At 41.0% G+C, this 24,826-nt stretch overlaps 1 protein-coding gene across 5 annotated transcripts; it reads right to left on the minus strand.

Annotated features, from left to right (window-relative positions):
- Positions 1-898: 898 nt before the first annotated feature.
- Positions 899-24,826, minus strand: LOC110497844 (protein phosphatase 1A). Of its 5 annotated transcripts, none has more exons than XM_021574268.2 (6): positions 24,461-24,826; positions 22,616-23,461; positions 22,304-22,421; positions 22,057-22,168; positions 21,691-21,748; positions 899-1,498 (listed from the first exon to the last, which is right to left on the minus strand). In XM_021574268.2, the coding sequence occupies exons 2-6, from the start codon at positions 23,444-23,446 to the stop codon at positions 1,469-1,471; spliced, it is 1,149 nt and encodes a 382-aa protein (XP_021429943.2). In that variant the 5' UTR covers positions 23,447-23,461; positions 24,461-24,826; the 3' UTR covers positions 899-1,468. The 5 variants fall into 5 exon arrangements, with proteins under 5 accessions (XP_021429943.2, XP_036810698.1, XP_036810699.1 ...); XM_036954803.1 differs by lacking the exon at positions 899-1,498 and adding an exon at positions 1,506-1,997; XM_036954804.1 differs by lacking the exon at positions 899-1,498 and adding an exon at positions 6,010-7,987.

The following is a 24,826-nucleotide window of genomic DNA, read 5'->3' on the forward strand; positions in this document are numbered from 1 at the left end:
TACTTTTGTACCAGTTTCCTCCAGCATCTTCACAAGGTCCTTTGCTGTTGTTCTGGGATTGATTTGCACTTTTCGCACCAAAGTACGTTCATCTCTAGGAGACAGAACGCATCTCCTTCCTGAGCGTTATGATGGCTGTGTGGTCCCATGGTGTTTATACTTGTGTACTATTGTTTGTACAGATGAACGTGGTACCTTCAGGCAATTGGAAATTGCTCCCAAGGATGAACCAGACTTGTGGAGGTCTACAATTGTTTTCCGAGGTCTTGGCTGATTTCTTTTGATTTTCCCATGATGTCAAGCAGAGGCACTGAGTTCAAGGTAGCCTTGAAATACATCCACAGGTACACCTCCAATTGACTCAAATTATGTCAATTAGCCTATCAGAAGCTTCTAAAGCCATGACATAATTTTCTGGAATTATACAAGTTGTTTAAAGGCACAGTCAACTTAGTGTATGTAAACTTCTGACCCACTGGAATTGTGATACAGTGAAATAATCTGTTTGTAAACAATTGTTGGAAAAATTACTTGTGTCATGCACAAAGTAGATGTCCTAACCGACTTCCCAAAACTATAGTTTGTTAACAAGAAATTTGTGGAGTGGTTGAAAAACGAGTTTTAATGACTCCAACCTAAGTGTATGTAAACTTCCGACTTCAACTGTACATACTGCTTGTAATAACCAAATCAGAGGTTCAATATAGTGTACCGGTCTTTGTGTCTTTGTCTAGCCTACACAATGAGGATGCTTGACCCCTCAGTGTCAGTGAAAGGGTGAAAAGTGACCCCCCCCTCCAGATACTTACCCACTACAAATACCAATTAGCCTAAGTTAGCATGGGTATCACAACGACCAACCACACACCTAGAAACCAACCAACCACACAAAAAGAGATTTTGAGAAAGAGCGTCATCTGCTCACGAGTCTTTATTCATGTCGCTCTTGACAAGGTGTTGGGCACTAAACATCAAACAGAGAATCACTGAGCGTGTTATGTGTGTGGTTCCAAGGCTGAGGAAGCCCTCTTCCTAATCTCTTTCTACATTGATGTGCTTTACCCAAACAAAATGAAATATACTTTCAAAGCACTCTTGTCAAAATACAGTACATCATAAAGAGAGAACCATTTAGACTAGTAAGTGCTAGCCCATAGACTGTGTGGTCATAGGAAGAGATTTCACATCTTTGAGGTTCCGGTTTATCTCTCAGATCCGCACCTTGGGCTGGAATGATGTTATGTGATCGATTCAGACAGGTGAGGTGTGTGGAAAAATATTCAGTTTTGCCAAAGAGGGTGCAGATAATCACTGAGATTCTCAGACTATTCTCAGCCTCTTTGGGAGGAAGGGGGCCGGTGTATTCAAATTCATAAAATAATAGTTCAAACACTTCAAGATCTGACAATAGACAACAGCAAACACTCAGGGAGGAAGGTGGGTGGAGACCATCGGTTTAGTTCCTGTTTTAGCTGAAACCCCGGAAGAAGAGGATGTCCTGGGGAGGAAAAGGGGAGGATGTAGGTGAAGGATGGAGAAATAGAGTAACTAACAGCATGCAGGGACATGGATACCAAACATTACTGACTACATGCTAACAAGAGATGCAAAAACCTGAGAACTGTCTGTATGCAGAGGGAAAGAAAAGTGACTCACTACCTTCTCAGAGGTACAAAGGAAAAAAACTGACTTCCGCATTGCATTCCGAGAAAGAAAACAACCACTGACTGAAGGCCAGAGGCAGAGGCAATTAAAAAATTCAAAGAGAGGGAGATAAACACTTCCACCTCACTACAGCACAGTCCACAAAGCAGGAAGCACAAGCTGGCAGACAGACACGGACCATGCTTAGTTAGAACAGGTGCATCGGTAGTCAGCTACAGAGAAAAAGCAGACAGCCATGTATTCATCAACACATTTAAATAAGAACAAATAGTATACTTGATCTTGGGGAGAGAAAGGAATGAACAGATCAGCAGGTAGAGCTTGAAATTATGCTGAACACGCAAGGTCAGTTTCCAGTCGAAGGGAAGCAGAATGTGAGAGCATATTATTAAAGTTGTACTAAGCAGATGGCTGAACGGTGCAATATACATCAAGTAAAAGTCAAAATAATACATTTAATACAATAGGCAAGCATGAAGTTGGAATTAAGGACCAGGCTTTGTACAAGGCAGAAAACAGCTGTGAACTTTGAATGAACACAGGAGAGGTGACAAGAAGATGGTTTCCATGCCCCAATCACATAATGAATCTCTGACGCAACTCGACTGTCATGCTATATCAAAACAAGGGGGATCCTAACAATGGATTGATTTCCCTGCAGTGATATTTGTAGGAGGAAGGGAGGGAGGGCGGCTGGGGGTCACATATCAAAGTTTCAAGCTGACATAAATCAATCAGTCCCATAACTGGACAAAAACAACAGTAGTGACCTGTGGGCCATATCTGACATTAATCCTAAACCTTCCAGTCAGTGTGGAGGAATGACAGGACACGATTTGGTGGGAGAGAGAGAGAGAATGCTGATACAGGGCCTAACGAGGAAAGGTGCTGATGCTAATGAGTGCATCCGTGAGCCCTTAATGAGGCCGTCTCGTTTGGTGTCCTAATTCACAGTGATCCGCGTCTCAGGGGTGCAGGATAATGAGCTGGGCTGGGATTCCCAGGGCAGGGGGTTGTGTAACCCACCTCAAAAGGGGGACACAAACTCCCACAATGCGTGTGTGTGTGTGAGAGAGAGTGTGCTAGAAAAGGGGGGAGGGAGAGAGAGTGTGAGTATGTGAGAGAGATACAGTGTGTCTGTGAGAGGGGGAAAGGGCGAGAGGAGGAGGGGAAAGAACAGCTAGATGTCATCCCTGCCTGATACGCTTGTTTGTACCCATCATTGAATTGCTGTGACCAAGAAAGAAAAGCTTGGCTCTCTGTTACAAACTGACCTCAGGCAACAAGTACACTCAAGAATAGGAAACGGTGAGGTAGACAGAGCAAGAGCAAGAGAGAGCAAGATGAGAGAGACAGGGTTAGAAGCAAACAAGAGAAAAAGGAGATGACAAGCCATGCAAATCCTCAAAAAGTTTGAATGTTGATTCACCACAACATTTCCATTAAGTGTTGTTGGCTTTGAACTTGCATTTCTAGGAGCTACTGTATGGCCCACTTCAATCATTATCAATGAGCTAAGGCTCATGAACACTCTATATACCATCCAGGAGAAATGCCTATCCTCTAAAGGGATGGCATTCAGTTTCAGGTCTTTTTCACTGGGCTACCAAGAGAAAGCTAACTAACAACTACAGGAATCAGTGACCTCAGTTTATAAAACCCAAATGCAGAGTATGCATTGAGCCCCGCCGCCCCCGCCTCTTTCTGCTGTGTGTGTCTGCATTAGTAAGGCTCAAATGGGTTTCTGCCATGAGAAACAGAGCATGACATGCACTAAACAACGCCAGGCCAGCTCCATTTGATGATGGCCGCCGCTGATGCGGACGCTTTTTGATGTGGAGAAATATCAGGGCAGCGTAAATCAGTATGAGACGCAGCTGGCTGAAGACCTAATGAGTCAGCCACATTACACACATCTCAAAATGCAAATAGAAAATAACTACAGGAAATGTAACATTGATAAATTCACCCAATGGGGAGTTATGGTCTCATCTGGAATTTAAGCAAAAGCTAAAATATGGGAATAAGTACTTGACATGTTTTTTGAGAACTGTGTCATCAAATAATTCAGACACCACTCTGAAAACCCTGACCAATAACTTTAGTGGAATGTCTGCTCACTGTCCACTACTGTTTTGTCAGTGAGAATGTGTTTCCACACAACTCTAATTGACACAGTTAATAACACTGCCACCCTCTGGCTGGCTGGCTTCATGCAGATCTACCAGTAACTGTGACTTTGCTCATTCCTCCAATCACATTCACAGATCTGAATATGAAGAGGAGATGCAGGAAAATGGGGAGGGGGCTGAAGGAAAATACCTTAATCCAATTGTATTTCCAGAAACGGCGATGCACATAAGTCGATTGTCTATAAACGGATAACTACAGTGCCATTTACAGATGATTGTTAAAGAAACAGACAAATAGCGTCACAAAAAATCCTTGGAATAAACTATTCATTAATTTACAGTATTATGTTACTTTGAATCGGATCCACTTACTCTATTCTTCTGAAAACAAACCAGACTATATAAGAGTGCACACTTTACATTTAAATGCTGATACTATTCTCTGTTATTATCTATGCAGTCACTTTAATAACTCTACATACATGTACATATTACCTCAATTACCTTGACTAACCCGTGCCCCTGCACACCAACTCTGTATCCACTGTATTTTGCCGCACTACTGTTATTTGACTGCTGCTCTTCAATTATGTTACTTTAATTTCTTATTTTTGGGGTATTTTTCTAAACACTGCATTGTTGGTTAAGGGCTTGTAGGTAAGCATTTCACTGTTGTATTCGGCGCATGTGACAAATAACATTTGAGTTATTGACTAAATCAGGGATAAAAGATCATTGCTCTGCTCCCCGTCCCCCAACCAGACCATTCAGGGGATCATAACAATCCAAATTATACCTGATCTATCAACGGCTTGGCACTGAGCACCGTTTGACCTTTTAACACGGCTCATGACATTATGTTGACATTTCAAGTAATCCCTCCCACGGTTCCTAATCTCAGTCGCTGTAGATGGCCCTGGACCATCCCCTGAGCTGCAACTACACCATGGATGCAGACAGGCAGACAGAGACAAGCAATATCCATGGCAGGGCTAATGATTCCACGCTAAGCTAGAGCCCACATGTGCAACCACACTCAGGTGATGGGACAAATGCAGACATACATGCAGGCATGGGAATCAATGTTCATGTGTATTATCGGTGTATAATATGAAATGTGTTCGTTGTGTGTAAAAGAGAGGGATATTACTCCCTACCTTCTCAACCTAATTTGAGCTACAATGCCTTCCCAAATGATTCACACCCCTAGACTTTTTCCACGTTGTGTAACAAGACATTTGTGGAGTGGTTGAAAAACGAGTTAATGTCTCCAACCTAAGTATGTAAACTTCCGACTTCAACTGTACATGTGAATGTGTAGCACTCAATAAAAACATAAATAAACCCCACAAGTCATCACCAGTCAACTGCACTACACAATACTACAACATTCCCCACCTCAGGGTAAAACACCCCACAAAGCTCAGTGCTACAATTACACCCATTTGGCATTGATTCCACTCCTCTGTTGTCCATGCATGGCTGGATAATGTTATACTGCTGCAAACAGCAGCACAGTCCAAAAGAGGATTCACTGCTAAAAAGGTCAGATCTGTTGGCTAGGATCAATTACAGTTACAATGGATCTTTTAGAACAGCCATACTCAACAGGCGGACAGCAGGCCGGATCCAGACACAGAAGTAGGTCAATACAGACTGCGGGTCGACTTAAATACAAATGTATTTTATTTTAAAATTCGGTTGGGTTTCAACTTCTGGTATATGAACACATGCACATAAGACATGACATGGAAAATGTGTGGAATTGCAAAATGTTTCTTTAGCGCCCTGGCATAATGTGAAGAATTAAAGGAAATACAATTTAAAACAGCAAATGTATCTCTCTGCCAACAAGAGGGGTGTGGACAGTTTGGGGGTTGAATTGGTTGCGAGGTAGGGGTTTCTTACTACACCGATAAATAACATTCATCCGGAGACCTTTGCCACCTAGGAAGTGTGTGTGACCAGACCTTCTCAAATAGTATTTAAATACCCCAGTTTTAGAGATCACCTTTATGCCAAACCAGGGGGGGATGCCCTTTTTGTATCCGCAAAACATGAATCAGTACTTAGTTTGTGTTGGTGGGTCTTTCAGTATACTGTGTTAATGAAAACACTGGTCTTTTATGAAGGAATCTGGCATTGAGTTACATTTTATATAATTATTTAAATGTGACAATGAATTGAACAGATCAAGACAGGAAATGAGGAGAGCTATGCAAGGTAACAACCCATTTATTTAGTGATACATTCTGCAAACTATACATTTTATTTTAAACTTAAAAAGGCAAAAAAAAATGAAAGAAATAAGGACGGAAAGGCAGCGAGGAAATTCAGGGAAAGAAGAGAAAAAACAAATTCACAAGCAAGGAATGCAATTTGTTCAATCGACTCAACACAAGTAGCACAATTTAGTTCAGGGAACAAAGCTTTTTGACATTTTATTTTCGGTCTTTCCTTTGGAGATGGGACATAATACAAAATATACAGTTATTGAACTTTGCAAAGTCAATCACAGAGGCCTCTGAGAAGCAGTTGAATTAACATAGACAATACTACAGCAGTCTAAAGCCATTCTTGAATGTATTCATAAATATAGCAGACATGAATGCATGTATGCACATTTCTAATGCTTACAAGGTTACCCAATTGTTATACACTTGCATTTGCTTAAAGTATTACATCATCTGCAGGAGTGAGCAATTAAATAAGCTTTCAAGATTCAACAAGGTAACGTGAAGAAAAAAATAATGTATACAAACCAGAAACGGTTGAAAATGTGTACCATGTAACTACCAACATAGTATGCCACTTTGAAGAGAAGCACCCTAACATGGAAACACTTGATTTGATTTATTTCTCAGTTACAAGAAAGTCATGTCTACATCTCTCCTTGAAGTGTTCCAATAAACAAGTACTTAAGTGATAGGGTTAGATTGGGTAAGGCAAATCGGTGAGCTTATTAGTGAGCTGAAAAGGTCAGCAACATGGGGTTCAGGTCCCCTGTTTAAGGGGACACAACCCACCACTGCTAAGGGTCACACAGTAACGTCACAACTGAGGTACATCAATATGGACAATATGGGAGCGAGCATTCAAATATATTTTACTCCAGCCAGATATACCTCTGAACCTAACAGAACTAGTTCCAGGGGTTATTTCTAGAACAATAATTTGTGAAAAAGCTGATAAGAAAGACTATCAGTGCATATTTAACCATTGTCATTAATTACACCAAATACCTCTCACACATCTTACATTTCTAGAACCCTGAACATTGTTACAATTCTAGATCTCTGAACAAGTTGAATATCACAAAAGCGAAACAAGTTGGTGAAATTACACAAGCAAGGGTTTGAGGCCATTCTTTTTCGTATAAGGTCAATGATTTTACTAGTTAATAAAATATACTAGCATTTGCAATGGATACATTATAGATATCAACATTTCAAATTTGCACATTTCAGTCAAATACATTTACAATGGGTCTGCCCGACTCTATGACAACTCAGTCTGACATTCCACAGATTCTGACAGTCAGAACAGCCAAGTGTATGATGGCTGTTTTCAAAGCAAAACTACAGAGGGGGTGTGGTCTAAAACAACAACCAATACAAATAGGTTTTCTATGAATTTATGAGGTACTGTAGTTATGGTATATAAGAAAAATAATACATTGGATGCTTAGTAAGTGCTACGCTTTTGAACAATTAGGTCAGTCTTGTATGGTACCAGACAGGTCAATTTTTTATCAAAAGTCAAATATTGAAAAAAAAGAAATACACCCTAATTGAGCATTCTTTTAGAGTCATATCCTATTTCAATGGGAGGCAAAGAAAGATTTACAAAGGTTCAAGCATGGTGAATGGATCTAAGATTAGGATATGGCCTCTGAATTTTGCAAAAAGTACCTTCAGAAAAGTATTCATACACCTTGATGTATTCCACATTTTGTTGCGGTACAGCCTGAATTCAAAATGCATTGAATACATGTTTTTCCTTTGCCAGCCACACACACACACACACACACACACACACTTCGAGATTTTAGCACATTTATTGAAAACGAAATACAGAAATGTAATTTACATAAGTATTCACATCCTTTTGCTAAGACACTCCAAATTGAGCTCCGGTGCATCCAATTTCCTTTGATCGTCCTTGAGATGTGGGCTCAAAGTTGTAGTGACCTGTGGCAAATTCAATTGTTTGGACATGATTTAGAAAGACATACACCTGTCTATATAAAGGTCCCACAGTTGACAGTGCATTTCAGAGCAGAAACTATACCATGAAGTCTAAGTCTGTAGATCACTGAGACAGAATTGTGGTAAGGAATACCCTGGGGAAGGGTATAACATTTCTAGAGTCCTGAAAGTTCCAAGAGCACAGTGGTCTCAAACCACAAAAAAAAAATGGAACTACCCAGACTCTGCCTGGAGCTGGCCGTCTGACCAAACTGAGCAAGAAGGACCTTAAATCAGGGAGGTGACTAAGAACCCAATAACCACTGACATAACTACAGAACTCCTTGGGTGAGATGGGAGAACCTGCCAGAAGGACAACGGTCTCTACAGCACTTCACCAATCTGGGCTTTATGGGAGAGTGGCCAGACGGAAGCCACTCTTGAGAAAAAGGCATATGACAGCACATCTGGAGCTTGCAAAAAGGCACGTGAAAGACTGAAAGCATAAGGCAAAAGATTGTGGTCTGATGAGACAAAAATTGAATTCTTTGGCCTGAATGCAAAGCGCTATGTCTGAAGAAAACCAGGCACAGCTCATCTAACACCATCCCTACCATCAGCGGCAGGGACTGGGAGACTGGTAAGGATAGAGGGAACAATGAATGGAGCCAAATACATGCAAATCCTTGATGAGAACCTGCTTCAGAGCGCAAATGACCTTAGACTGAGGCAAAGATTTACCTTCCAACAGGACAATGACCTCAAGCATAAAGCCAAAGCAACACTGGAATGGCTTCAGAACAAGAATGTGCAAGTCCTTGAGTGTCCCAGCCAAAGCCCAGACTTGAATCCCATTAAATCTGTGGAAAGACTTGAAGATATCTGTTCACCACCGCTCCGCTCCCTATCTAACTTAAGAGCTTGAGAAAATATGCAAGGAAGAATGGGGGGTTGGGGGAAAAATAAATCACAAAATCCAGATGTGCAAAGCTGATACAGACATACCCAAGACCACTCAAAGCTGATATAGACATACCCAAGACCACTCAAAGCTGATACAGACATACCCAAGACCACTCAAAGCTGATACGGACATACCCAAGACCACTCAAAGCTGATACGGACATACCCAAGACCACTCAAAGCTGATACGGACATACCCAAGACCACTCAAAGCTGATACAGACATACCCAAGACCACTCAAAGCTGATACGGACATACCCAAGACCACTCAAAGCTGATACGGACATACCCAAGACCACTCAAAGCTGATACGGACATACCCAAGACCACTCAAAGCTGATACGGACATACCCAAGACCACTCAAAGCTGATACGGACATACCCAAGACCACTCAAAGCTGATACGGACATACCCAAGACCACTCAAAGCTGATACGGACATACCCAAGACCACTCAAAGCTGATACGGACATACCCAAGACCACTCAAAGCTGATACGGACATACCCAAGACCACTCAAAGCTGATACGGACATACCCAAGACCACTCAAAGCTGCAATCGCCACCAAAGGTGCTTCTAAAAAGTATTGACCATTGGGTGTGAATACTTAGGTAAATTATATCTGGATTTCATTTTCAATAAATTAGAAAAACATTTTCATTTTGTCATTATAGGGTGGTGTGTAGCAGATGGGTGAGGGAATTATTTTATTTTTTACATTTTATATTCAGGCTGTAACAATGTGGAATAAGTCAAAGTGTATGGATACTTTGAAGGCACTGTACATACGTTCCTTATGAGGCTCACATAATTACATGACATGTTCATGTAAGGCCCCATCTCTAACACCTTAGTCACTATGCAAGTCTTACAGTATATATGCAAGTAGTCCGCATTCAACAGAACACTAACATACTATCCAAAACTCTTTAAAAACAAAAGCGCCGCAGCACAAAATCAGTGTCAAGCTGTACAGATGACTGAAAAATATGCGGCTAACCTAAAGATAAAAGTAATGCATTTCTGAAATAAAATATATTTATTTCCAGTCTAGCCTTATAAAAACATTGACAGTAAACGAGTAACCTGCAAGTTTAAAACAGGTTAAGACAGATTTTCCTTTGACTTCATTTAGGTACTTGAAAATTATATACATACTGCAGTATTTCTGGAGAAAATACTTGAGTATAAGGACAATGAAAGTTTGCACTCCTCAGGGGAAGATCCAAATGCCTATGCAGGCACTAAAACAGCTAGCTAGGGCTTGTGTGTTACAGCGGACAGCTCTGTGCTCCTAAAATTTGGTTCCCTTCCACAAAACCAGTGGGGAAATACAACTTAAAATTTTTTTTTTAAACGATTACCAATCTAACCACATTTCTTCCTCATTTTAAAAAAGTGACTTGGGTACCGGATTCATTCAGTCACTTAATGTTTTTTCTAAGATCGCAAATGCTGTGTAATAATTATGAAGCATTGTTTGACTTAAGTATACAATTGAACCTTAAGTGTTTGTGTGATTGACATTTCAGCAGTTTAAGGGTACATCAACTGTTCGTATATCAAGTTCACAACAAAAAAGAACCTGGGTCCAAGTCCCTCATTCATGGACAAACATATTTAAGCGTTAATCTGAGACATACTTTAAATGGTTTACTTTCTAAACAACTGCAGATACACATAAAACACAGTAACAAAAGGGTGGCATATCAAACCATCTCTAAACTGTGTGTGTGTGTGTGTGTGTGTGTAATATAATATATTTTATATACACACACATACACACTACCGTTCAAATGTTTGGGGTCACTTAGAAATGTCCTTGTTTTTGAAAGAAATTCACTTTTTAGTAATTAAACATCAAATTGATCAGAAATACAGTGTTAATGTTGTAAATGACTATTGTAGCTGGAAACGGCAGATGTTTCATGGAATATTTACATTGGCGTAGAGAGGCCCATTAACAACCATCGCTCCTGTGTTCCAATGGCATGTTGTGTTAGCTAATCCAAGTTTATCATTTTTAAAGGCTAATTTATCAGTAGAAAACCCTTTTGCAATTATGTTAGCACAGCTGGAAACTGTTATTCTGATTAACAAAGCAATACAACTGGCCTTCTTTAGACTAGTTGAGTATCTGGAGCATCAGCATCATCATGAGTGGGAGACCCCGGTGCACAACTGAGCCTCAACAGTGAAGAGGCGACTCCGGGATGCTGGCCTTCTTGGCAGAGTTCCTCTGTCCAGTGTCTGTATTATTTTGCCCATATTAATCTTTTTTTCTTATTGGACAGTCTGAGATATGGCTTTTTCTTTACAACTCTGCCAAGAAGAACAGCATCCCGGAGTCACCTCTTCACTGTTGATGTTGAAACTGGTGTTTTGTGGGTACTATTTAATGAAGCTGCCTGTTGAGGAATTGTGAGGCGTCTGTTTCTCAAACTAGACACTAATGTACTTGTCCTCTTGCTCAGTTGTGCACCGTGGCCTCCCACTCCTCTTTCTATTCTGGTTAGAGCCAGTGAAGGGAGTAGTACACAGCATTGTACGAGATCTTCTTGCAAGGAATAGCCATCACTTCTCAGAACAATAATAGACCGACGAGTTTCAAAAGAAGGTCTTTGTTTCTGGCCTTTTTGAGCCTGTAATCGAACCCACAAATGCTGATGCTCCAGATACTCAACTAGCCTAAAGGAGGCCATATTTATTGCTTCTTAAAATCAGAACAACAGTTTTCAGCTGTGCTAACATAATTGCAAAAGGGTTTTCTAATGATCAATTAGCTTTTTAAAATTAAAAACTTGGATTAGCTAACACAACGTGCCATTGGAACACAGGCGTGAGGGTTGCTGATAATAGACCTCTGTACGCCTATGTAGATATTCAATTAAAAATCAGCCGTCTCCAGCTACAATAGTCATTTACAACATTAAGTGTCCACACTGTATTTCTGATCAATTTGATGTTATTTTAAAAATGGACAAAAAAACAAAAACATTTTCTTTAAAAAACAAGTACATTTCTAAGTGACCCCAAAATGTTGAACAATATATAGGGGTCAAATTCAGGAGACAACGTGGTAGTTTGTTGCCTGAAGTTAGCCTACATCATTAGATTGTCAGTTGGTTAAAGAGAGAGAATTTCAAATTCAGTATGTTACCCTGTGTGTCAGACAAACAGGATAGTGTCCCAACACTGAGCAGAGCCCACAGGAATTAGAAGGGCACCTTAACCTACAGTGCTCCATTCTAATTGATTAAACATCCACAAACAAAGAGCATCTTGCTCACCACTTATCTAACCTAATAACTGTGGACAGTTTATTAGGTACACCCTTCCGTCTACGAAAATGTATCGCTCCTATAGTGAGTCACGTGGCCATGGCTTGCTATATAAAGCAGGCAGACAGGCATCGAAGCCTTCAATTACGGTTTGATTGAACGTAAGAATGGGCAAAACGAGTGTCCAAAGCGACTTTTGAGCGTGGTATGATGGTCAGTGCCAGGCGCGCTGGATCCAGTATCTCAGAAACGGCCGCCCTCCTGGGCTTTTCACGCTTTGACAGTGTCTTGGGTTTACAGAGAATGATGCGACAAACAATAAAACATCCAATCAGTGGCAGTCCTGTGGGTGAAAACAGCTCGTTGATGAGCGAGGTCGAATGAGAATGGCAAGAATCGTGCAAGCTACCAGGCGGGCCACAAACACACAAATAACAGTGCAGTACAACAGTGGTGTGTGCAGAACGGCATCCGGGAACGCACAGCTCGTCGATCCATGTCACGGATGGGCTATTGTAGCAAATGACCACACCGGGTTCCACTCCTATCAGCTAAAAACAAGAAGCGTCTCCAATGGGCATGCGATCACCAACACTGGACAATTGAGGAGTGGAAAAACATTGCCTGGAACATGACAGTGAGTTCAGCTTGCTTGAGTGGCCTGCGTAGTCCCCAGACCTCAACCCAATAGAGTACGTTTGGGATAAAATGGAACGGGCTGTTCGCAGAATGAATGTACCACCGTCTAATTTGCAGCAACTGCACGATGCCATCGCGTCAGCATGAACCAACATCCCTGTGGAATGTTTCCGACACCATGTAGAATGCCCCAAATAATTCAGGCTGTTCTGGAGGCAAAGCGGGATCCGACCCGGTTCTAGATGGATGTACCTAATAGACTGTCCACTGACTGTATATACATACATACAGTGCCTTGCGAAAGTATTCGGCCCCCTTGAACTTTGCGACCTTTTGCCACATTTCAGGCTTCAAACATAAAGATATAAAACTGTATTTTTTTGTGAAGAATCAACAAGTGGGACACAATCATGAAGTGGAACGACATTTATTGGATATTTCAAACTTTTTTAACAAATCAAAAACTGAAAAATTGGGCATGCAAAATTATTCAGCCCCCTTAAGTTAATACTTTGTAGCGCCACCTTTTGCTGCGATTACAGCTGTAAGTCGCTTGGGGTATGTCTATCAGTTTTGCACATCGAGAGACTGAATTTTTTTCCCATTCCTCCTTGCAAAACAGCTCGAGCTCAGTGAAGTTGGATGGAGAGCATTTGTCAACAGCAGTTTTCAGTTCTTTCCACAGATTCTCGATTGGATTCAGGTCTGGACTTTGACTTGGCCATTCTAACACCTGGATATGTTTATTATTGAACCATTCCATTGTAGATTTTGCTTTATGTTTTGGATCATTGTCTTGTTGGAAGACAAATCTCTGTCCCAGTCTCAGGTCTTTTGCAGACTCCATCAGGTTTTCTTCCAGAATGGTCCTGTATTTGGCTCCATCCATCTTCCGATCAATTTTAACCATCTTCCCTGTCCCTGCTGAAGAAAAGCAGGCCCAAACCATGATGCTGCCACCACCATGTTTGACAGTGGGGATGGTGTGTTCAGGGTGATGAGCTGTGTTGCTTTTACGCCAAACATAACGTTTTGCATTGTTGCCAAAAAGTTCAATTTTGGTTTCATCTGACCAGAGCACCTTCTTCCACATGTTTGGTGTGTCTCCCAGGTGGCTTGTGGCAAACTTTAAACAACACTTTTTATGGATATCTTTAAGAAATGGTTTTCTTCTTGCCACTCTACCATAAAGGCCAGATTTGTGCAATATACGACTGATTGTTGTCCTATGGACAGAGTCTCCCACCTCAGCTGTAGATCTCTGCAGTTCATCCAGAGTGATCATGGGCCTCTTGGCTGCATCTCTGATCAGTCTTCTCCTTGTATGGGCTGAAAGTTTAGAGGGACGGCCAGGTCTTGGTAGATTTGCAGTGGTCTGATACTCCTTCCATTTCAATATTATCGCTTGCACAGTGCTCCTTGGGATGTTTAAAGCTTGGGAAATATTTTTGTATCCAAATCCGGCTTTACACTTCTTCACAACAGTATCTCGGACCTGCCTGGTGTGTTCCTTGTTCTTCATGATGCTCTCTGCGCTTTTAACGGACCTCTGAGACTATCACAGTGCAGGTGCATTTATACGGAGACTTGATTACACACAGGTGGATTGTATTTATCCTCATTAGTCATTTAGGTCAACATTGGATCATTCAGAGATCCTCACTGAACTTCTGGAGAGAGTTTGCTGCACTGAAAGTAAAGGGGCTGAATAATTTTGCACGCCCAATTTTTCAGTTTTTGATTTGTTAAAAAAGTTTGAAATATCCAATAAATGTCGTTCCACTTCATGATTGTGTCCCACTTGTTGTTGATTCTTCACAAAAAAAATAGTTTTATATCTTTATGTTTGAAGCCTGAAATGTGGCAAAAGGTCGCAAAGTTCAAGGGGGCCGAATACTTTCGCAAGGCACTGTACATACAACAATGAATTTTAAACAATGGAAGAAAACACATTTAAATAAAACCATCTCACCACAAAATACATACTATACACTTTTTTCTTAAAAGCGAAAAATTAACTGCAAATCAATCATACACTTTAGCAGCATACCGTGCCCTAGCTCCTGGTGCAGTGGCTGAGGTCTCTACAGTAAGAGCACCCCAAACCACACAGTAAATACAAGGAGCTCTAGGAGAGCTCAATGCATTTAGTGGATTTGTTCTTGGTTGTATAGTTGAATATAGCAACATTTAAAGCAGCAATCAGCAGTTGAAACTATAACACCCCTGTTTCTGTAAAAAGGTAAGGGTTGAAGCTGGAGAAATGTAACCAATCAAATTCATAGAGCTATGCATGCAAAGACTGACCATCCATGATATCAAAATGATAGTTTTATCCATATTTTTAGGCTAGTGTTTGTTCACATTTACTTGGTTTACAAGAATTTGAGTAAAACAAGCGTATATCAGCAGTTGACCTAACTAAGCTCGAGGCATTCATAAGTTATATTCTTCAAGAAACAAAATGTGAACATACCATTCATTTACAAGTCCAAAAATGCATGTAACAACTGGAGATTGCTTCTTTAGAAAAAACACCACTTGGAAATTGGAAACAGAAGATTGAATGTTCACTTAGACTGGTGGTGGTAACTAGGGTTTCTAACAATCAGCACTTAAACACTTGTAAAAATCAGATAAATGTTGTGATTTGAACTCCTCTCTGAAACTTAGGAAACTTCACTTGGCATGGGCTGTCATAAAGCTGACCTATGCTATCATAGACCACGTGGCACCTGTCATGGTGGGCATCTGTCACATATTATGCTTATTCCAGTGGAGGCTGCAGATGGGACGGCTCATGTCTGGAACAAATGGAATGGCATCAAACACATGCGTTTGATACTTTTCCACTCCAGCCAGTACCACGAGCCCATCCTCCCCAATTAAGGTGCCACCAACCTCATGTGGTTTATTCAAAGTAAATGATCTAACACTCATGACACATGAAAACATGTCAACTAGTCAAGGTTCAGACTAAAAAATATATACATTTTTTAAAATCACTCTGTCATTAGACAGGTTAACTGTGTCACAGACGTCACTGACAATTACAAAGTGGTTGTGGTAGATGTCATTTTGAAGTTCAAATAGCAATTTGTCAACTTAATCCTTCCACTGTCAAATAAAGTGTTGAGTGAGGGGTAGTGAGAGATTGTATTGTGCTGATATGAAGGACTGATGAGGTGCAGAAGAGGTATGTAGGAGTAATGTCACCTAAATCTCCAGCCCATGTGGTTCTGACATCAGCACCACCATAGCAAACATTAGCTAGTAGCTACAGTGCTGCAGATAGAGACCTACCTCTACACATACACACAAGCACCCAGGCACGCTTGCCAGTATACGCACACACACATACACGGAATCCAACACAGCAAGTGTTAAAAGGTGTCAGGTGGGATAATCTTCACTTGCATCTTGGAACTGCTTTGTTGTGTTTACAGGAGAGCAACAAGATCCTTTCTCTCCAAAAGACAAGAACACAATGAAGGACTGTAACACTTTACCATAGTTACTTCAGCGTATAAAGAAAAAGGTATATGAAAAATAATTAAAATTGAACATGTAAATATTAGGATTTATATGGTTAGATTTAGAGAGCTTACTGTGCTGTGAACCTATACAATTTACCCGTTTCTTTAATGAGCAAAGACTTAAACTAAAAAAAGAACAAGAGCAGGAGGATAATATCACCTGGAGGACAAACAGTAATATTCACTGAATAGACATTTGTTGGAACTCCAGAAGAGCAGGAAAAAGGCAGATAGTGCATAACAGGTTCTCTTTCTCACTTATTTCATTGTTTTACTTGAACTCAAGCTGCATTAAATACAGGCTGTTTGTACACGACAATTGCACTTCACAAAAACAGAAATATACAAAACACAAGGAAATGTGAATCAAACTAATTACAGAAGAAAAAAAAAAATGTTTCAGCTGATTTTTTTAAAGAACCTAATGGACTCGCTAGTTATGGGTAAGGTTGGGGGGGATAAATGGTGAGACAAAATGGAGGGAATCATGAACTTCATAGCGGACTGGTGCTGCACAATCCAGGGTGTAGAGGTGTGTTTGCATCTCCTCGTCCTCCCATCATATTCCCTTCTTAAAAATGTAACGCTCAAAGTGGTGGGGAGACAAACTGCTGAACGGAGCTGCTGTGGGTCTTGAGAGGGTTGTGGGTTGTAAACTCTGTGCTGTGTTTGTGGTGGGGGTTGTGTTACCACATGTCGTCTGTGGACGCTGAGTCCTTGAAGAAGGGAAGGAAGGAAAAACCCTTCAGACTCTGGGTCTACATCCAAAGGGTCTCGATTTCAACTCCTGGAGACGTGCAAGAGGGCTGATCTTTCCACCCAAGAGGTTAATTTTGTCCTACACTAGTTACAAACTTGGACAGGAATAAATGTAAATAAAGTCCAAGACATTGTTCAAGAAAGAGTACGATTAAGTGAGCAGAGCTTTCCGGCAATTGAGATTGAGATCCCTGGTATTAACAGCAATATCTTGAAGTCTTCACTTTAACCAATTACATTTTTTCCAGTTCTGGACTGTAAAATAAGGGGATTTTATTTGTCATATGCCATTTGATAGTGATACTGTTACAAGGTCATTTTTATTCAAACAAACCCAAATGATGCTATTCCTAATCCAGAAACAGTTTAGGAACAGCATTTTATTACTGGTTTGTTTGAATAGCACCCTTATATTTTCTGTGATAAATATTCCTGTTTCCTGCCTAGAAAGCCATGTCAGAATAAAGAAGCACAACATCTCATTCACGTAACCATGAGAATGTTTGTATATGAATGACTGCTTTATGAATGGTTGTTATGAATGATTGCTTCAATGAATATATTGCTTGTTAAACTATTTGCAAGATGCTCCCATTTGAAGAATCTTGAATATTATCCCCATTGAGGGAACTTTAGGGAGCAAGTACACAAGATTGATATCAAATAATTGCAGCCTAAATAATGGTCTAAGACTGCTCTGCCAGCTGTCACTGCTACTACAATCCTGCCCGCATATTTGGCCTTCAAACACTGGGAGGGCCATACTCGAAACATTAGAAACAGTTTAAATGAAAATTGTTTCTCCGTCTCAAAATCCGCATCAGCCATTTACAATTGTTGACGAGGTTGCACGTGATAGAACACTACTTGTTAGCTTTTCCCCCATCAGATAGCATAGGGTTAAGTATGCCAGGTTAACACAACCAGCTGGACGTGATTATTTCCTGTAACAAATTCTGTATCAACCAATTACAAACATTGACGTCAATTTTTCTTGAGAGCGTCCTAAAAGTTAAGTCCCCCATTTAGGGGACTGAGCGATTCTAGACCGGTTCCGACTAACATTTTTGTTTAGAGAGCGCTCTGTCAATGGTGCAACATTTTTTGCTGTGCACTACGTAACAACTCTGGTTGTCCCACTTCACATGCCGTTCTACGCGCTCATCTGAGATGCTGTATATAAAATCTGATACCTAATTTACACAAGGGGTGACATCACATTTTCTGGCTTATCCAGACTCCCGTCTGAAATTTGCAGCTCCGCTTAAAATAAACGCATTTGAAATGGGAGACTAGCGATTGCAGCAAACGCAGTCTAAGGTCGCTGTGCTGTCAGATGCAAAAATCATTCCGTAGAATTGAAACAAGATTAAATCACCCGTGTTTACAGCTCAAGTTGTACAAGTCAGCAGACATTTGAATGGCTTCTTCACGTCGCTCAGAAGACACTAGGCAGAAAATGCTGTCAATAATTTGAAATGGTACCAATTTTGTATTGTCACCGGGTACGATAATATTTATTTTATAGTTAAAAAGTGAAATAATTTTATATGTAATATACATAACAAGCATTTCAAGCCCTATTCCTCCACTTTTGTTGAATAGGAGAAGGGGAAAAACATATTTTTTTCATATGTTCATTACACTTGAGCTTACAGTACATTTGGAGAGTAATCAGACCCCTTGACTTTTCAATTTTTTTTAACTTTACAGCCTTTATTCTAAAATGGATTAAATCCCCCCCCCCACACACACACACACCTCATAGTTACAAAGCAAAAACAGGTTTAGAAATGTTTGTTAATTTATAAACAAAATATTACATTTACATAAATATTCAGACCCTTTCCTCAATACTTTGTTGAAGCACCTTTGACAGCGATTACAGCCTTGAGTTTTCTTGGGTATGATGCTATATGCTTGTCACACCTGTATTTTGGGAGTTTCTCCCATTCTTCTCTGCAGATCCTCTCAAGCTCTGTCGGGTTGGATGGGGAGCGTCGCTGCACAGCTATTTTCAGGTCTTTCCAGAGATGTTTGATCGGGTTCAAGTCCGGGCTCTGGTTGGGCCACTCAAGGACATTCAGAGACTTGTCCCGAGGCCACTCCAACGTTGTCTTGGCTGTGTCCTCTTGGAAGGTGAACCTTCAACCCAGTCTGAAGTCCTGAGCGCTCTGGAGCAGGTTTTAAATCAAGGATCTCTGTACTTTGCTCCGTTCATCTTTCCCTTGATCCTGACTCATCTCCCAGTCCCTTCAGCTGAAAAACCTCCCCACAGCATGATGCTGCCACCACCATGCTTCACCTTAGGGATTGTGCCAGGTTTCCTCCAGATGTGATGCTTGGCATTCAGGCCAAAGAGTTCATTCTTGGTTTCATCAGACCAGGGAATCTTGTTTCTCATGGTCTGAGTCCTTTAGATGCCTTTTGGGAGTGGCTTCCGCCTGGCCACTCTGCCATAAAGGCCTGATTGGTGGAGTGCTGCAGAGATGGGAGAACCTTCCAGAAGGACAACCATCTCCACAGAGGAACTCGGTCAGGGAGGTCACTCTGACAAAGGCCCTTCTCCCCCGATTGCTCAGTTTGGCCGGCCAACCAGCTCTAGGAAGAGTCTTGGTGGTTTCAAACTTCTTCCATTTAAGAATTATGTAGGCCACTGTGTTCTTGGGGTCCTTCAATGCTGCAGAACATTTTTGGTACCATTCCCCAGATCTGTGACTTAACACAATCCTGTCTCGCGCTCCTTCGACCTCATGGCTTGGTTTTTGCTCTGACATGCACTGTCAACTGTGGGATCTTATATAGACAGGTGTGTGTTGTCCAATCAATTGAATTTACCACAGGTGGACTCCAATCAAGTAGTAGCAACATCAAGGATGATAAATGGAAACAGGATGCACCTGAGCTCAATTTCAAGTCTCATAGCAAAGGGTCTGAATAATCCTGTAAATAAGGTGTTTGTAATTTATTTAAATAAATTAGCTAAAAAATGTAAAATCATGTTTTCACTGTCATTATGGAGTAGTGTGTAGATTGATGAGGAAAAATGTATTTAATCCATTTTAGAATAAGGCTAACTTAACAAAATGTGGAAAAAGTCAAGGGGTCTGAATACTTTCTGAATACACCTAAGCAAATATTTTGTATTTGACAGAAAGGTGAGATAATAATATTTGGTTGTCAGTATAAGCATCACTAGGTATTGTTTATGACCCTCATGATAAATAATTACTTTTGGGTATGTCTATTTAGGTGGAAATCTACAATTTGACATTACATTTAACAGGTGAACAGAAGTCACATGGCACAATCTTCTAATCAAAGTTACTAAAACATGCGGGGGGGGGGGTTCATGGTAAGTTCAAATCCCAGGTGAGATTGTTTTTTCCTTTGGGAAATGTATAATTACGTTTATTATGCTAGTGTGTTGTGAAGGTTGTAGCCAAAACCTTGTAAATTAAGATTACAAATATATTTAACAAGGAGCTTATTGGAGTCCCTCTTGCAAACTGAGACTACTGCTATACAGGGGTGTAGAGCTGCCGGAGCCACACTTTGCCACTTCTTAGAATCATCCGTTGAGGATGGCTCCCGACACTGCGTCTCAAAGCCGTCATCAAGGCAAAAAAGGTGTCTACTTCGAAGAATCTTAAATATAAAATATGGTTTGATTTGTTTAACACTTTTTTGGTTCCTATATGATTCCATATGTATTATTTCATAGTTTTGATGTCTTCATATTAAAAATAAAGGAAAACAAAGGAATGTATAGGCTTGTCCAAACTTTTGACTGGTAAGGATTTTAAGAAATGCCATTGATTAGTGGATAAAGATTAAGATCTTTGATAGGTTGATGTGGAATTTGTTGCAGGAAATATTCACTGTCAGCTGGTGAGATTAGCATTGGGCTAACCTGTGCCAGGTTATCTGATGGGACCAGCAACAATTTAGCGTTCTATCTTCACAAGTAAATTGACAATTTGAATTGGCAGTGTTTACACAGGCAGCCCAATCATTGGCAAAAGACTAGATCTGATTGGTCAAAAGACCAATTAGTGGAAAAAGATCAGAATTGTGCTGCCTGTGTAAACACAGCCTAGAGATGTGTTAACTGTTCTGTGATATTGGCTGCAGTGTTAATTCAGGAGTGAACTAAACTATACACATCATGAAACAGCTGTTAACTGTGGGAAGAACTAAATGAGTTCTGTGATGTTATGGTAACGAGTAAAGTGGATTACAGCAAATCAAAAGTGAATTACAAACAAGGATGATACTCAAAAGATGAGTGCTACAATAAACTAAAACATATTGCCTCCCCTTGATTCATCTTTAAAAACAGATATGGTTATTGATATGTTGAATGTTACAAATTGGGTTGATGAAAGTTAGAAAACGAACACAAAAATATTCATGTAATTGTATTTTGCCCTCGAAACACAAACGGATCTGCACAAACATGTCTCTACATACATTCAAATAAACAAGCTTTTGTGAGTGGATAGCAGTCGCCAGGAGATACTTACTGTGTCGTCACTTCGGTATGGGTTGAGTTTGTTGTACACTGCTTCAACAACGTTTCGCCTAGGACACAAACGTTAACATGCAGGTTTAGCTTAGCAAGCAATAAAAATACCAATGTATATAAGCCCAATAAAAACAAAACAGTTTATACAGAAAAGCTAAATGCGGAGCATACAAGGCTGGAATTGAAGGGCAAAAATCAATTAGCCCAACTAACAGCCCAAACTTCCACGCTAGTCCAAACTATCAAAACCACTTTAGTGAAAAGCCATTAAACCTTACCCTGCAAAGCATGGTACTATTTCCCTAGTACTTAATCGACCTCAAACTTTGAGTTGGCTGAGGTCCAGTTAAAAGAGATCACTCACTTGCTGGCCAGTTCACCCCCAGGAGGGAGGTTAGGGATGCTCTCTGATGCTAACGTCCGCATCACGTGGACCAAGTCTGGAACCCCTTCGTTTCCCTGCTTCTTTATGATCTCTGTGGGAATAGCAGAACATTCTCTGTGAGTAGAAAACAATATCACACTGAGTGAAGTGAGCTTCAACCACATCAAATTCATGACAATGTTCTTATACTATCTAGGTTTCTATATGGCATATTTAGATGCTGCACCTTCTACTCTGCTCTCCAGGTACTTATCCAGCTCTGCTTCCCTTTTCACGGCATCTGCAGTCACCTTTGGAGCCCCTGGGAGGCAGATCAGCACAACGCTCATATTGTCCCGACTCCCCTATTCAAAGGGAGAAAGCGAGAGCAATACAGACAGACTTAAAAAGGAAAATAATTTACATTTGCTTTAGCATATTCAAGTATTCCAAAAGGCATCTATGATGCCTACTCATGTGACAAAATGCTGTGGTAACATCCAGGTACATGCAAATGCTTAGCTGTTACTGATTCAGTGAATAAATTAACAGGTCTCACCTTGTACAAGCAAGTGTCAACAATTTCATTGCAGACCCTCTCAAGGTCATTGGTCACCTCTAGCCTGGACCTGACAAAGTCACACAGTTCCTCATTGGCCATGACATCCCAGATGCCATCGCAGGCTAGGACAATAAACTCATCTTCCACCTCAGACCTTTCAATGGCATACACCTCAGGCTCTGGTGAAACCAACTGCTCAGTGGGGCCCTTGCCATGCACACACTTGTAGTCAAAGTCTCCCAGGGCCCGGGACACAGCCAGAGAGCCGTTCACTCTCTGGATCATGACAGAGCCTCCGGCGTTTTGAATCCTCTCCTTCTCCAGTGGGTTGCTGGGCTTGTGGTCCTGTGTGAAGAAGTGCACAGCTCCTCCACGGCTCAGAAGACCCCGGGAGTCTCCACAGTTGATGAAATAGATGTGGCCTGGGGAAATCATGACCCCCACCGCAGTTGAGCCACTGCGGTCCACACCGTGCTTCTTCTCTGAGATGTTCCGCATGTGCTCGTCAATCTGCAGGAAACCTGTGCGGATGCCGATCTTCACACTCTCTACGTTGGGCTCCAAACCACTCTGGAAGTCTGGGTTGCTGGTAATGTGCTCCAGCAGGTGCTCACAGCAGTATTTGGCCACCTGGGAGCCAGCATGCCCATCATAGACAGCAAAGAAGGACCAAGGGTCGAGCCCATGAGGCAGGCCAATGACTGCCGTGTGCGCATCCTCCATCTCCACCCTCCAGCCCTGCATGCTGCTCAGGCCATAGGTCAGACTGTTCCCCTCACCATGAGCATTGTGCTTCTCCATCTTTGGCTTGTCCAAAAACGCCCCCATTGTAGCTCTTAAAACCTTCAAAACAGGAATAAAACAAAGGATAATATAATATGTTAACTTGTTATTCTGCTAAACTCGGCTACATGTTTACTAATTAAACCCCCAAATATTTGCCAAATATAATTAGTTAAGATATGGATGATTTCGAAGCAGATGACACAGATACAATCCTTTTATGGCAAAAAGATTAGATAGCACCTTGGGCTGCACTCATACGTTGCACCCTCTAGTCTAAAAATAGGTGAGTACTGTAGACATTTTAAACACTAGCTAACGTTAGTTAGAAACATTATCAATGAATTACAAACGTTAGCTGCTAGCTACATAACCTGTTGTAGGTGTTGGCCATTGATTGTGTGATGTCAACAATAAAGTCAGCACTGCAAATAGTTAACGTTAACTACCCAAATTGCAAAACAAGATCCTCCCGCTTGCTATTTTCCGCTTTCCTTACGCCCAAGCCAGCTAGGTCCCAAGCCAACGTTCGCTAACTACGTGTTATTGTTTTGTAGCTAGCTAGAATACAGTGTAATTAGCTATTTAGTTTAGCGTTTTAGTGATGTTCGCCATCAATGAAGTAACTTAGTTACTAGGTAATCTTACCTAACTAATGCTAGTTACGTCAAATAGCCTCCTATCCCAACTAGCTAGTTACTGTAGACATCGTCCAACTAAGTCAATGACAGAGCCAGGGTTACTTAAATTTAAAGTCACATGTTTGATGATCACAAAATTACGAACAATGTTTTCATCAACGTTAACTAGCTGGCTGGCTATGGTAGCTAGCTAGTTAGCTTAAATCCTCCGGTCTCAATAATATGAAAACCAAAATAAACAAACAGCTGCGTCGTTGTGGGCCTTGGCCCCATAGCTTTGGCAGGCCTTAGTTACACTGCCCCACGGCCTATCCTCGCCGCGAAACACCCGCTGTGTATAGCTAATCAGTAATGCTAACATACTAGCCTGGTAGACAATCAGAGAGATTTCTTACAGGCACAAATCACCGTGACTTACCAAAATCCGCAAGACCTGTTTTGAAGTTGTAAAGACAGCAACAGAGCAGAGGTGCTGTGACCGAAACAGAAACACCGACGAGATGGAGGGAGTTTGCGGGTAACGTTAGCTAGCTAGCAATCACCTCACAGTGCATCAATTTGTGAAAGTGCGGAACTCCCTGTTCTGACTAAACCAGGGATGCATTACTTTAACATTTGTCGACGTAAAGTATAGTTAAAATGTCCCTCCTTTGAATTTTTAGGCCGGAGCTGTTGTGGCCAAATGAGTGTCAAGCCCCAGCCTATTCACTTGAATTTGACACAGCCTGCAAACACTAGCTAAACCAAACAGTGGACTCAAAAAAATACCCGGATGTTGCAGGTT

Source organism: Oncorhynchus mykiss, chromosome 19 (assembly GCF_013265735.2).
Source record: "Oncorhynchus mykiss isolate Arlee chromosome 19, USDA_OmykA_1.1, whole genome shotgun sequence".
NCBI classification, from domain to species: domain Eukaryota; kingdom Metazoa; phylum Chordata; class Actinopteri; order Salmoniformes; family Salmonidae; genus Oncorhynchus; species Oncorhynchus mykiss.

Excerpts from the sequence above, each read along its gene's own strand:
- LOC110497844 (XM_036954803.1), bottom strand. The coding sequence starts at position 23,446 with ATGGGGGCGTTTTTGGACAAGCCAAAGATGGAGAAGCACAATGCTCAT. Across the intron at positions 22,169-22,303 it reads CCTGGAGAGCAGAGTAGAAG|AGATCATAAAGAAGCAGGGA; the intron begins GTGCAGCATCTA and ends CTATTCCCACAG. Across the intron at positions 21,749-22,056 it reads GGGGGTGAACTGGCCAGCAA|GCGAAACGTTGTTGAAGCAG; the intron begins GTGAGTGATCTC and ends TTTGTGTCCTAG.